The sequence below is a fragment of the Antechinus flavipes genome, chromosome 3 (assembly GCF_016432865.1).
Source record: "Antechinus flavipes isolate AdamAnt ecotype Samford, QLD, Australia chromosome 3, AdamAnt_v2, whole genome shotgun sequence".
Lineage (NCBI taxonomy): Eukaryota > Metazoa > Chordata > Mammalia > Dasyuromorphia > Dasyuridae > Antechinus > Antechinus flavipes.
In genome coordinates this window covers 122,156,866-122,171,401 of record NC_067400.1, presented here as the reverse complement: position 1 = coordinate 122,171,401, position 14,536 = coordinate 122,156,866, and the positions used below count along the sequence as shown (strand labels likewise).

The 14,536-nt window shown below is 33.3% G+C and overlaps 1 protein-coding gene across 1 annotated transcript in view; it reads left to right on the top strand.

The window, feature by feature from the left end:
• Positions 1 to 14,536, top strand: part of MYCBP2 (MYC binding protein 2) — a 318,733-nt gene that overhangs the window by 271,973 nt on the left and 32,224 nt on the right. Inside the window, exons 64-69 of the mRNA XM_051983950.1 lie at positions 973 to 1,129; positions 1,959 to 2,183; positions 4,220 to 4,285; positions 5,884 to 6,123; positions 11,041 to 11,139; positions 12,961 to 13,041. Coding sequence (XP_051839910.1) covers positions 973 to 1,129; positions 1,959 to 2,183; positions 4,220 to 4,285; positions 5,884 to 6,123; positions 11,041 to 11,139; positions 12,961 to 13,041 — 868 coding nt within the window. The remainder of the gene's footprint in view (positions 1 to 972; positions 1,130 to 1,958; positions 2,184 to 4,219; positions 4,286 to 5,883; positions 6,124 to 11,040; positions 11,140 to 12,960; positions 13,042 to 14,536) is intronic.

Genomic DNA, 14,536 nt, shown 5'->3' with positions numbered 1-14,536 from the left:
TCTAAAATTAGAATACCATTTCCTCTGATATTTAAAATCCTAAAAAAATCTCTGGTCCTATTTTTTCATTTCAAGTTATATTACTTCTTCTCTAATTTGTTGTGTTCCAGCCAAATGGGCCCCCTGTTGTTCTCCGTACAATATTGTCTCCTACTCCAATTCCTGGAAGGGACTCTTTCCTCCTTTAAAGTGCCTTCTCTAAAAGGGACTGTCCCCACCTCAACTTATTACTTTCTCTATATAAATATATACACATGCAGGCATATATGTGTATGTGTATGTGAGTTTGCATTGTATTGACTTATTTATCAACATTTCCCCTCAATAGAAGGCAAGTTTTTTAAGGGCAGGAACTATTTTGTTTTTGTCTGTTTCCTCAGTGATTATCCTAGTGCTTTTAATTATAGTAAATACTAAATATATAATTTTTGACTGATTGAATGAATGAATGAATAGGTAAATGAACTTGAGGAGTGAAAGAGCAATTATGAATGCTGAGAATCGGGAAATGTTTATCTAGGAGAGTCTCTCACACACACATAGGAGTTTGGATGTTAAATATTGTTGTATCCTTCAGAATAGTAATAGTATCATCAAGTTGATTAGTTAGAAGTACAAAGTCATTATAATAAATGGAGCACCAGTCAAGGAGTGAATTTCAGTTCAATCTTTACATGGCCTCAAATTCCATATGCCTAATTTCTATATTTTTAAATGGACTTGTACTTTTCTGTTTTTCTTACAATTCTCCTTTATCCTTGCTCCAGCTAAATTTTCTGTTATATTTTCTTCAATGACTATAAATAATTATTTTCTTCCTTAGCCTTTTTCATTATTATTTGCTAATTTAGAACTTTAAATTTTGTGTTATTTAACATTTGCATAAATATATTTATAGTGCTAATTCAGGATTTTCTTTGTACTGTAATAACTGTCATAAAGAATAATCTGGTGTTGTTTATAATCTTTTAGGTGTTGGAGTCTCAAATTCAAGCAATCAGACCATCAGTTCCTCCATCAGAGCAATGTTTTTCATCATATTAACAACATTCTTTCAAAATCAGATGATGGAGATAGTGAAGAAAGTTTTAGCATCAGTATACAATCCGGCTTTGAAGCTATGAGTCAGGTATGTCTTTAAATTTTAACAATTTTAAGGAACTACCAATTTGTACAAAAAGTAGTAGAAGGATTATTGGATCTGTAGTAGAATCTGTAGTAGAATTCTGGATTCAAAACCCCAGTTCTATCCAATAATAGTTAAGTAACCTTGGACAATAATGAATTAACTGAAACCAGGACACCTTCCAATGAGAAGTTTCAGTGGTTAGATGGAGGAGATGTGTACTTACCTACTCTAAGCTTGAGTCACTTTCTAGATATAGATAGATAGATAGATATATACATTAATATAGATTTTATTAACAAGTGAAAATTTTATATTCTAATGTACATTTCATAGGAAAGCTGTGTGTGTGTGTGTGTGTGTGTGTGTGTGTGTGTGTGTGTGTGTGTGTGTGTATGCACGTGAATGTAAATTATATTTTTTCTAATTGCCTCATGGGGCTTTTGTAACAATGTAATAAAATTATTATCATTCTATCTATCACTCTTTAATGTAAAACATTAATTTGGAAGAAAAAAGTCCCTTTCACATTCTTAATCATTCTACTATATCTCTTTGACTTTTGAAAGAGGCTGTTAGGAAATTATTTACCCTTGTCTAAATCTTTAACCAAAGAGAAATTAAAGCTATTAATTCTTCATTCTTAGTATTATAGAAGATTTTCATGTTCATCATAATGTCCTTCAAAAGTATAGTTAACTAGAAACCAGAATTGATCTTGGACAATTTAATTCTAGCTTAGTCTAAGCTTTTTTCTTTTTTCCTTTTATTATAAATCTTTGTATTGGACTTTGTTTTGAATATTCTAATGATTTTCATTTCTTTCTAATAGGAATCATGTATAGTAATATGTTTAAAAGACTTAACCAGCATTGTTGACATTAAAACATCAAGCAGACCTGCCATGATTGGCAGTTTGACAGATGGTTCAACAGAAACCTTTTGGGAGTCAGGAGATGAGGATAAAAACAAAACTAAGAATATCACAATCAATTGTGTAAAAGGAATCAATGCCCGTTATGTTTCCGTTCATGTAGACAATTCAAGAGACCTTGGGGTAAATAAAATTATTTTTATTTCTGAATATTGTATTTAGTTTTTATATAGGTGAAAAATCTTATATAGAAATGTCCAGATTTAGTAAAAATGATTTATATAGGAAATCTTATTTCTCAACAGATAGAAAAAAATTAAATTTACTAGGAAATCTTTGATTAATAGTTCTGAGATTAGTTAAAATAGTGTCAACTGGGACTTGTCTTCCTAGGAAAATAACTCCCTTCTTATAGAATTGGGTCAGTATTGATTTATAGTATAACCATAACTCACCTTCCTGTGGTATAGCATAGTCAATGGTCAACCAGTTCTTACTATCTCATGACAAGTTTTATTATAGTAATGAAAAAGTATAAGATAGACAGTAGAGGAAAGAAAACATTGAGAAATGTAGGTAATAAAAATTAAACAAGATAAACACTAATTTTTTAAAGGATATGACAATAATCCCTTCTCTTAGGCAATTTAAAATATATTCACTATATAAGACCAATAAAGATACCATATAACTAGCAAGTACTTCAAGTACATGTAAGATGCATCGATTAATGACAGTTCAGTGTTATAGGATTGTCAGGAAAGTTATTCACCAAGGAGTATTCAGGGAAGAAGGTGTAATAGGTAGGTTTACATAGTCAGGACTTGAAGGATTGGTAAAATTTAAACAAACAAATAAGAGCAGGGATTGCAGTCTCAATAAATAGAAATAATGAGCAATTTCATAAAGTATATTTGAGGAACAATGAGAAGAAAAATTTGGCTAGATGAAGGTATTTGATATAGCTGGGAAGATAGGTTCAGACCAGATTATGAAGAACCTTAAATCCATAGCTAAACAGCTGGTGTTTGTTTGGAAACAGTAGAAATAATTAAGTTTTTAGCACAAAAGTGACATTTTGAAAGGATATTTGAGAAAGATCCATCCAGAATTGGTGTATATAACACAATATGAAATAGAAAGATTGGACAATAGGAAATGAGTGAAACAGGCTTTTGAAATCATCAAGGTATGAGGTTATAAGAGCAGTAGGAATAAGAAGGAAGGGAGAGCTGGGGACTTAGGGAACCTAAATGAAATACAAACTGATTTAAGGGATAAGATAGGAGTAGATAGCAAAAATGACAGATTCAGCAACTAGCATTTATAATGCTTCCAATGGAAATAATGGTAACACTAACATAAACAGAATAGTTCTTTCCCTTTACCTTACTGGGCCTCATTGCCTTCATCTTAAAGCCCCTTCCATTTCTTAATTGCCATGGTTCTATTAAAATAATAATCTAGTTTGGGGAGCAGGTAGATGATAAATTTGGTTATAGGCATATTGATTTCTAGGTAACAAGTTATATAAATACAAATATCTATCAAGCAGTTAAAGAGACGCAACTGGACAAACTAAGGGCTTCAAATATAGTTTAGGAAATCTGCCTGGAGGTAATAGTTGAAACTATAAACAAATGAACCTCTCCAAAGAAGAAACTCTCAGGCAGAGGAGAGGAGAGTTCTAAGTGCTAAACTTTGAGGATACATTTTAGAGCACAAAAAAGAAATAGCAGCAATGAGGATGGAAACTAGAATACCAGTAGTTGAAGAATGAGTGGGTAGTAAGAAAAAGAATGATGAGGGCAGCCATTCATTTGATAAATATGGAATTGAAAGGAAGGAGAAACTCACTCAGCCAGTGTTGAGTTACCTACATTGTGGTCTTCATTTTTCTAAGCATTCTGGGGGCATACCAGAAGGTATACAACTAGTTTTGTGCTCTCACAGATCTTAGAGTGTTATTAAAGAAATCAAGATTAACTTAACATTTTAGAATGGCACACTTTTATTAGAAATAGCATTATCAAGTGTTAAATGATATATAGAAATTCTAAGTACAATAATTACTTGGAGAAAATCAAAGTTATTGAAAGGTTTCATTGACGAAGACAGAGGAGGAATGTGGTAGGCCATAGGAAGGCAATGAAGGTTCTTGAATACCGAAATTACATGATCAAAATAGTGTTTGAGTGTCTTTTTTTTGTCCATTTCAGAACAAAGTGACTTCAATGACTTTCTTGGCTGGCAAAGCAGTAGAAGACCTGTGCAGAATCAAACAGGTATTTGAAATTCTTCCATTTAACAAATGATAAAGGTTAGAGGAACTTGAAGGGCATCTCTATACTGGTGAGTTCTAATCCAGGCAATCATTCCCAATTTTCCAATAGCCTGCTTATTGTCATTATTTCCTGAGTACTGAACTGCCCGGGGAACTGCATTTCCAACTATCTTCTTCCTGAAAAGGTTGTTAGGACCTCAAAATCTGCTACAAAAATAAATACATAAATAAATTTTGTAAGCTAACATGAGAATATGGCTATTTTATAATTATTTCTATAGGAGAACATGTCTTGAGTTCCAGGTAGCCAGATTTACGGATGAATTATTTGTGCACAGCATCTCACTTCAATGTTAGAAACTGTATCTGTAAAATATCAACTTCAGAAATCAGAAAATTTTTTCATAATTTTAGGTCATTCTTCTTGCAGAAATGAAATTTTATCAAAGTTGTAGGAAAGATTTAAGCTCAAGGTGATGAAAAACTTTCCAAAAATCAGTCATTTTTTCATCATGATCAACTCTTCATTACCTCATATGGGTTTCGATTCTCTTCTCCAACTCATTTTACAATTGAGGAAACTGAGGCAAATAGGATTAAGTGACTTGCCCAAGGTCATATAGCTAGTGTCTGAAGCAGAATTTGAACTCACAAAAATGAGTCTTCCTGACCCCAGGCCTGTCACTTCATTCACTGTGTCATCTAGCTGATTCTTTCTAACAATTAGCATTTTTCCAAAAAAAAAAGAAAGAAAGAAAGAAGAAGGAATTAGCTGCTCCAGAGTAGTTCATTTCCCATTACTTAAAAGAAGAATTATGGTATTTCATGATCATTTGCAGTGAATGCTGTGGGTAGAATTCATAATTTGGATATATAGATAAATAAATAAATACCCAGACAGAGAGACACATTTGTGATTCCCTCTTAAAGGTTTTATAATTTTATAATTCTGTTTCTATTTGTGACTTTATAATAATAGGTGGCATTATAATCATGTTATATATGGTATTTCATTTGATCTTTACAACAACCTTGTAAGTAAAATGTCATTGTTATCCCCATTTTACAAATGAGGAAACTGAAGTAAACACAGGATAATTGGTTTTCTCAGGATCTCAAGGTCATGTAGTACGTGTCTGAAGCAGGATTTGAACTCAAATCTTCTAGACACCAAATTCAGCATTTTTATCTATCATGCCATCACACTGTGTAGAAAGTTGATCGGTTTTTTTCCTTTTTTACATAACAAAATAATGTATCATAGTTCTAAAATGAACAAACAACAGTAATAAATCTTTAGATTGGATGCTAAATATGGATCTTGAGAAAATATTCCAAGCTAAGTAATACTATCTTACTTTTTAGTCATTACTCTTATGAGAATTGAAATTACTAGTTCAAATAGTATTAGTGGAAATGTCAGGTTAAATCACAAAATAGTTATTGACATTTTATTGTCATATGCAGTGCTTTACTGATTTTATGTATTTTATGTATTCTACTTGGAATTGTAATTACTTTCAATGGTATCTCTTAGACAACTTATACACATATTTCTAGGTCTGACTTATTTCAGTCATATCTGTTCTCTGACTTCAGGTTGACCTAGATTCCAGACACATTGGTTGGGTAACAAGTGAACTTCCAGGCGGGGATAACCACATTGTAAAAATTGAATTAAAAGGCCCAGAGAACACATTGAGAGTTCGACAAGTTAAAGTCCTGGGCTGGAAAGATGGTGAAAGCACTAAAATTGCAGGTCAGATCTCAGCTAGTGTGGCCCAGCAAAGAAACTGTGAAGCAGAGACTCTACGAGTGTTCAGACTTATCACTTCCCAGGTACGTTATCATTGCCTCATGTCCTTGAATTGCAATAGTCAGTCAATGTGAACTGCCTGCTCTGTAGCAGAATAAGTATACTATTAATTATATTAATTTAAATATTAATATAAAGTAAAACACGGGGAGAGAACAAACTGGAAAAGATCAGAAAAGGCTTTGTGGTGCAACCTCTTGGAGGAAGTGAGTAGTTCTGAGGAACAAGTGTATGCCAGCCAGGGAGAAGCAGCAGAGCCCAAACACAGAGACGGGAGGGAGAATGTGATGTGTAAGGAACAGAGTGACAGCTAGCTTGGTTAGACTGTAGAATAGGTAGGAGTGTATAATATGTCAAAGATAAGCTAGGGATGGTTGTAAAGGCTTTAATAGCCAAACAAAAGAATCTAATTTTCAAGCTGGGATAATAGGAAGCCAATGGAGATTATTGAATAGCAGAATGGCATAATCAGAGGAAAAAACCCCACTGAATAAAACCACTTTGACAGCTGTGTGAAAGAGGAATTGGAATGAGGAGAGAATTGAGTTAGGGAGACCAACCAACTCTGCAATAATCCAGATGAGACTAGACTAAATAAGGTAATTTTTTTTTTTAAATGAAAAGACAGGGGTAGAAATCAAGATATAGAATTAGAAAGATTTAAAAACTGGTTAGTATATGGGGCAAAGGAGAAAGTCTCTAAAGATAATTATTTTTGAGTGTGGGACTCACTTTGATATTTAATTCTGCAATATCATTGGTATTTGTGATCCTTCAACCATTGTAGGATATGAGTTCTCACACCTTCTGATTCTGTATGGTTTTTATCCATATTTATGCTCAAACTTTCTTAAAGGATCTATTTAACCCCTAGTTTTATTTATTTTTTTTTTAATGTCCCAAAGATACTTCTATATTGAGTCTTTTGCCATTAACTCTCATATGAGACTCTTTACTTCTCTCCTAATCATATTTGCACACAGGGTATCCTTAGTTACATAGTGATAACAATATTATTATTGACAATAATTCTGATTATGTGCCAAGCACTAAGTGCTTTGTAATTATTATCTCATTTGATCCTCACAGCAACTCTGGGAAGTAAATGCTATTATCATTATCTTTTAACAGATAAAGAACTGAGGTAAACAGGTTCTAAAGCTAATAAATGTCTGAGGTTGGATTTGAAGTCAGATTTTTCTGACTCTAAACTCTATCCTCTATATCACCTTACTGGCCCCATTTATCCTTATACATTTTTCCAATTGTTTTTGCATTGTCATTTTTCTTCTTGTTTTTATCTTTTAAAACTAGCAAACCATAAAGAAGACATAATTAGCAAAATGGAGTATGAATATCTAACAAAAAAAATCTTTTTTACTTTTCACAGCCCTCAATGCCTCTCACTCCATTTTAATTTGTTCCTCTTCCTTATCTTTTTCATCCCTGATCTAGATATCTTGTTATTTTATGCAAACAACTGTCTGTAGGTATATTAGGACACTGCTGGTGCTAGTTATAGAAGTTTAATATATATTTACTATATACTTAGCCAGGAAAAAAGCATTGTGCTAATTTCCTATCTTTGATAAGACACAAATGCTCTGCTCATGTAGCTTATAGCCTAATAGGTGTTTATCGCCTACTCAGACAGCAACATTAACCAATACTGTACATTGTGAATTGTATTAAAGAATTATTAAACAAAGGTTATGTGAAGTGTATCCTTATCAGTCTGTAGTGGCAGGGAGGGATGGAGAAATGAAAGAACCAGGGACAATTTCACGGAAAAGAAAGCATGAGTTAGTTTTGGAAGACTAGGAAGGAATTCCATCAGCCAACAAAAGGAAGGAATGACATTCTAAGCATGAAGAATGGCAGAAATAATATCCTGGAATTGGGGAGAGATGAGCATAAGCAGAAGCCATTTGACTGAAACACTGTGAATGAGATGGGAAAAGAGAAACATCACCAGTTTGAAATGCTGGACAGAAGGGTTTAATCTTTACTTGGTAAGCAGTAAAAATCCAATGAAGGGTTTTGAGAAGAGGTAGCACATGGTTCTATCTAGAAATCCAAGGGGGATGCATGATGGGAAACATATAAATCAAGATCAGCAGAGAGAAGCCATCATTCAATACATATTTATTAACACCTATTCTGAGGAGATACAAAGACAAAATTAAAACAATCCCTGCCTTCATAGAATTTTCATTCTAATGGTAGAACATGAAAATAATAAATGTCATGTATGAGGAAACAGTAAAATGTCCAGTTTGGGGAAATCAAAGAGAACATGAAGAAGAAGTAATATAGGATAAGGTGGGTTGGAACCAGCCTGTGAAGAGCTTTAAACATGAAACAGAACTGCATTTGATCCTAAAGATAACTGGGAGCTACTAGAGTTTATTGAAAAGAATAATAATATGGTCAGACCTCTATAACTTATAAGTATCACTTAGATGTCTTTGTGGAAAACTAAATTAGAGATTGTAAAGAAAATCCAAGAAGACCAATTAGGAGGTTATTGTAAAAGTTTAGACTAAAGATGATTAGAGCCAGAACTGGAGTAGTGGCCATGTGAGTGGAAAGGAGGAAATAGATGTGAAAAATATTGTGGAGCTGTACAACAAGATTTAAAAACTGAATCAATATGTGGGGTGAGAGAGTAAAAAGTCTAACATGATCCAAGGTTCCAAACTTCAGAGACTAGAGAGTTAGGAGTGCCTTCAAAAGAAATAGAATTTTGGAAAAGGAATGAATTTAGGAAGAAAGATAATGAGTTTTCTTTTATATGCTGAATTTGGAATGCATATACAACATCTATTTCAGGATTCACTAGACTTTTAATTGCAAGATACGGTGGAAGAGACACTAAAGCTGGATATATAAATCTCTATTGAAGGGGGTTACCTAGAGACTAAGAGGAAGAGAAGAGAGCTCAGGACAGACTTTTTCAGCTCAAGAAGCTTCCTGTATATTCAATATGTATATAAATGAGTGAATACTAAATAGTTATAACTCATGTCTCTTTGTTCCCTCCAAATTCTCGGTTTATATGAACTCCTTCTAGTCTTGGGAACTAATCAGACTCTTGATTCTTTTGCTCTCTTCTGGTGTGTTTACCTTCAAAAAGCTGAGTATAGTTCATGCATAGCTGGTGTCTTGAGTTCCACAGGTGTGGCTACAGAGTCCCCAGCTCCTACATACACACTCAAGGTAATAGGTGCAGATCATGTAGCGATCTACCTTTGTTTCTGGTCATAGCAAATGCAAAAAGTGTAATGGATTTGTAGAATTCATAATAATACCCGTAACATTTAAGAGAGTCACAGTAATTCAAAATTTGCTCCAACAGCAGCTTAACACATTGGCATCCCTCTTCCATAGACCCTACTCAGTCCCCTCCAGCCTTGACCCTTAACCCTATAGTTTAGATTCATCCTAGAAAACAAACACTTTGTGGTCTCTTCCTTCACTTCCCACTCTGCTCCCGTTGAATCTGCACGGTCTGAATAATTCATATTGATAGTGTAAAGCAAAATATAGGCGTTCTGTTCTTCAATAATGTGAGTCTAAGCTCTTATTATCTCTCCAGCCATAAGCCTCATGTAGAAGATCCTCTTCTATTTTAAGGTAAAGATGCTCAGCCACTTCACTTTATCTCTTAAGAAGTTTGCTCCCTAAACTCAAACATAGAATTACTCTTGAAGCAGCCTACAAAGCTAGAGCCATCCCAGAAGTATCCCTTTTGTATTAAACAGCTTGATTTAGGGATTGTGCTTCTTAGTAAATTCTTCTCTGGGACATAGGGATTCAGGATAAATTTTGTCCTTGGTCAGTGTGTGCTCAGCAGAATTTCCAGGTAGCCATAACTTATTGGATATAGATGCTTCAGTCTTATAAAGTGAAAGAGAGGAGAGAGTCAGAAGTAGTCTTGTAGTTTCAGATTTTTCAAAAATGTATGAATTGTCATGCCACTGATTAAAATAGTAGAATCAGAAGAAAGAGGGAAACATGAAGTTTGATTTTGCATATTGAATACAAGTTATAGAATTACTCTTGAAGCAGCCTACAAAGCTAGAGCCATCCCAGAAGTATACCTTTTGTATTAAACAGCTTGATTTAGGGATTGTGCTTCTTAGTAAATTCTTCTCTGGGACATAGGGATTCAGGATAAATTTTGTCCTTGGTCAGTGTGTGCTCAGCAGAATTTCCAGGTAGCCATAACTTATTGGATATAGATGCTTCAGTCTTATAAAGTGAAAGAGAGGAGAGAGTCAGAAGTAGTCTTGTAGTTTCAGATTTTTCAAAAATGTATGAATTGTCATGCCACTGATTAAAATAGTAGAATCAGAAGAAAGAGGGAAACATGAAGTTTGATTTTGCATATATTGAATACAAGTTACAGTTAATAATTCAGGTTACATCCCTAAAGTTGTAGACAAGAAGAAATGCAAATCAAGAGCCTGAAGGAGAGATCAGGAATTAAAAAGTCATTCTCAGGAATCATCTTCATTCAGAAAGTAGAAGCTCCACTTCTTTAGAAAATTTTAGGAAAAGTTGTAGACATAGTTAACATATATCAGATTATTTGCTTTCTTGAGGAAGGGAGGAGGAAGGAGGAAGGGGGAAAAATTTGGAACACAAAGTCTTACAAAAATGAATATTGAAAACTATATTCACAAGTATTTGGAAAAATAAAATACTACTAAGGAAAAAGAAAAAGAAAGACTGTAAACAGCCAGCAAGGTGACTTCTAAATAGAAGGTAAAAAAGAATACATGTCTATTTGGAAACTTTTGTAGCTATTTGATGTTATTTTGCATTGAAATTCTAAATAGTATAATTCTGGTGACTTAACAGATTTGATAGTATAATCTTCAAACAGATTTCCTGTTTTTTATAGTAATTTCTAATATTTCTTTCATTCCTATCAGGTATTTGGAAAACTTATTTCAGGAGATGCTGAACCTACACCAGAACAAGAGGAAAAAACACTTCTTTCTTCACCCGAAGGAGAGGAAAAAGTACACAATGTATTTAATTATATTCTTCAACTCTTGCTTTCTTTTTCTTTCTTTTCCCACTTTACTCTTATTTCAATTTGATCAAATTTTTTTAGCTTTTCCCTACATTAGGGAATTGTCCTGACTCTTTCCATATATTTTTTAATCATGTTATACAAGCTTTCTTTGTATCTTTTACAAGAATTATATTTTTTCTATAATAGAAATGAAATGTAGCAACACAATAAAGGGGAGGGGGGAGGTAGGGGGAACTAGTCTAGTATTTTGAATTGATGCAAATTTTGCTTTATCTAAAAAGTATATTTATCTTGGTTTGTTCTCCTTAATTCAAAAAAAAAAAAATGTGTAAAACTGTAATTTACTAGTTCACTTTAAATAAACATGTTCATCCATTTCCTCCCTATATAAAATGAAAGGCCAGGAGGAGATTTTAAAAATTTAAATGTATCCAGTTCAGGCCAACAGAAAACCTGCAAGGCTCTTTGCTAAGCACTAAGGAGGCCAAGATGAAAAGTGACTTAGTCTCTGCCTTTAGTTTTCATGCTAATACAGGAACTTTATTGGATGGATAGATGGATGGATAAGGTACTTCCAGTTTGGAAGATCAAACAGTGTTTCATGGAAGAGGCACTCCCTGAGTAGTAGGACTCACCTGAGAAGAGAAACAAGCACACTGCCAGTTTTGAGATACAGGCTGTTGCAAATACAGAGAACTAGGAGAAGCAGGATAAAGTCAGGCAAAAACTTGTTAGGCTATTAGTCTCAAATATATAGAATACATGAAAGAAAATTTGCAGTTCAATTGGAGTAGACTTTTCAAGCTAGGTGGAGTTTATAATTTATCTTGAAAGCCATAAGAAGGCCACTAAAGATTTAAGAAGGGAGTGACTTGGTCCATCAGAGTTGTGCTTTGGGAAGATTATTTAAGTGGAGAAAGAAGTTCCTACCTAAAATCAAAAAGACAAATTAAGAGACTGTTAGAAAAATACTGTCCAGAAGTAATGAATGGCTGAATGCAAGCACTGTCTCATACAGTGAATTAGGGATTAGGTATGAAGGGATAGAAAAGATCTAAGCAGCCTAAAAAACAAGATTTTCAAAAATAAGAAAATATTAACCTTCAGAGAGCTTATATTACAATGTTTGTAAACTGAAATGTTTACCCAAAAAAAAAAAAAAAACTAAAGTACAATATAAAATACTATTAAATAAGTGATACAGGAAAATCTTTTATTTTGTTACATGGGGAATTCCTAGAATTAGAAATTCTATGAACTGAGAAGTTAAGTGAGGCCTAAGGATTTGCCTGAAGCTCAAAGTGATTAAAGTGACTCCCAAGGGTTACAAAAGCTATTAATGTCTGAGATAAGAATTTAAAGCCAGACCTTCCCAGTTCCAAGTGCCATGTTCTCTCTCCATTGTCAGGTTACTTGAAATAAAACGTTCTAAAGATTGGACTTCATAGATGGAAAAGAATCATTAATTAGGTGAAGCAGTTACAAAAGGCTTCCTGATCAAAAATAATATCTGATCTCTACAGTACACTATTCTGGTCTTGAGCTTCTCTGACAAGCCCTGGGCATAATTTTGAGGAAGAAAAAAAAATTTTAGTTTGGGACATTTTATCTTTTTTTGATTTTTCATAACTTTTAGAGAACAAAACAAAATAACTCAGTATCTATCTATGTGATTTCTTAGCTGCTTCCATTTGAAATCACTGTGCTTTTTTTGGATGATTGACTAATTTTCTTATTGAAAATAATTTAAAATGTCAAATTAATCAATTTTGAATAATTTCTGTTTTGTTTTTTGTTTTTTCCTGCATAAAAGACGACATCAGATGCTGACCTAAAAGAACACATGGTTGGAATCATATTCAGTAGGAGTAAGCTAACAAATTTACAAAAGCAGGTTGGTTTACTCAATTGAATTACTAGAGTGATAACTTAATTAGCCAGGTGTTAAATGTCCAGCATTCTCTTCTTAGCTGAAACCCTTATAAACCTTTCAGCAAAAAGCAAGTGAACACTTGCTTGACTGGTCATTTAGTTAACTAGAAGAAAAGACTGTCATTTGCTCACAGGGGCTACCGAAACTAAACAATGGGAAATGAACAAGTGGAAATACCAAGTATAGACAATTTTAAAAAAGAATTTAGCAGTAAACCATTAAGTAATAAACTTTATTAAGTGTCTATTAATGTGCTGGCGACTCTGTTAAACAATGTAAAGGGAATAATCCAATCCAGAAACCATTTAGGTGCTAGGGATATAAAAAACAAAATGAAAAAATAGTCCTTCCCTTAAAAGATCTTATATTTTACTGGGACTATATATAGTAAACCATTGATAATGTTAAGTTATTTCTTAAGAGAGAAGCTAAAACTATATGGATCATTCTGCATAGAGATGATAATTGAGCCCCTATAAGCAAATGAAATCATAAAAAAGAAAGAAGAAAGGAAGACCTAGGAAAGAGCTTTGGAAAAACCCATAGTTGTAGGGCAAGACATAGATAAGAATCTTAAATGATTAACCAGACAGTTTGGAAGAGAACCAGGAGAGAACAAAGGAGCTAAGAGTATCCAAGAAAATCATAAGATCATAAAACTAGTGCTGGAAAGAACTTCAGAAGCCATCTACTCTAGCCTTTTCATAGGTGAAAAAAAAAGGGATATTTGAAAGGTACTTACCAAATGGCTTGAGAAAGATAGAATTTTTCTTTTTCAAATGAAAAACTGTTGCAGAATACATTTCTTATTTAACCTCTGTTTTACATTTGAGGCTACCATATATCATTATTGCTAATAAATTTTAAAACTTCATTGTTTTTTATATTTAAGAAAATAATTAAGAACAGAAATTACCAGCTTAATATTGCCCATATTGTTGAAGTACCTTGATAGAATGAACAAACAATAATTCTACTGATCATTTGAAAGCCACATTTCAGTTTTACCTATATTTCTAATTTTTTCTCCATCCTTACCTTTAAGGGCTCGCAGTCTAATGGGAGTAATGGGAACCAACAGAATGAAAACATCTGAGTATAGTCAGAATGTATGAAGGATTAATTCAAGAATTTTAACTGAGATTTGAAGGAAGCCAGAAACTGATAAGGAAACTTAAATGATCCAGGAAAATAAGATACACATTCACTACATTAATATCAGGAGGAATAACAATAGTGGGGTGCGGGGGGGGGGGGAGGGAGGAAATGTTAAAACTGAAAAGTGTATGATTATATGACCAAGTTGAGCCCTGAAAAGTGTAAATGAAAATAAACTTTCCTCCATTATAGAGATAAGGGACTCTAGTAGAATGTGGAATATTTTATATCTTTTCAGATTCAGTTGATCTGTTAGTATTGCTAAGCTGCTTTAATTTTTTTTCTCTTTTTATTCATG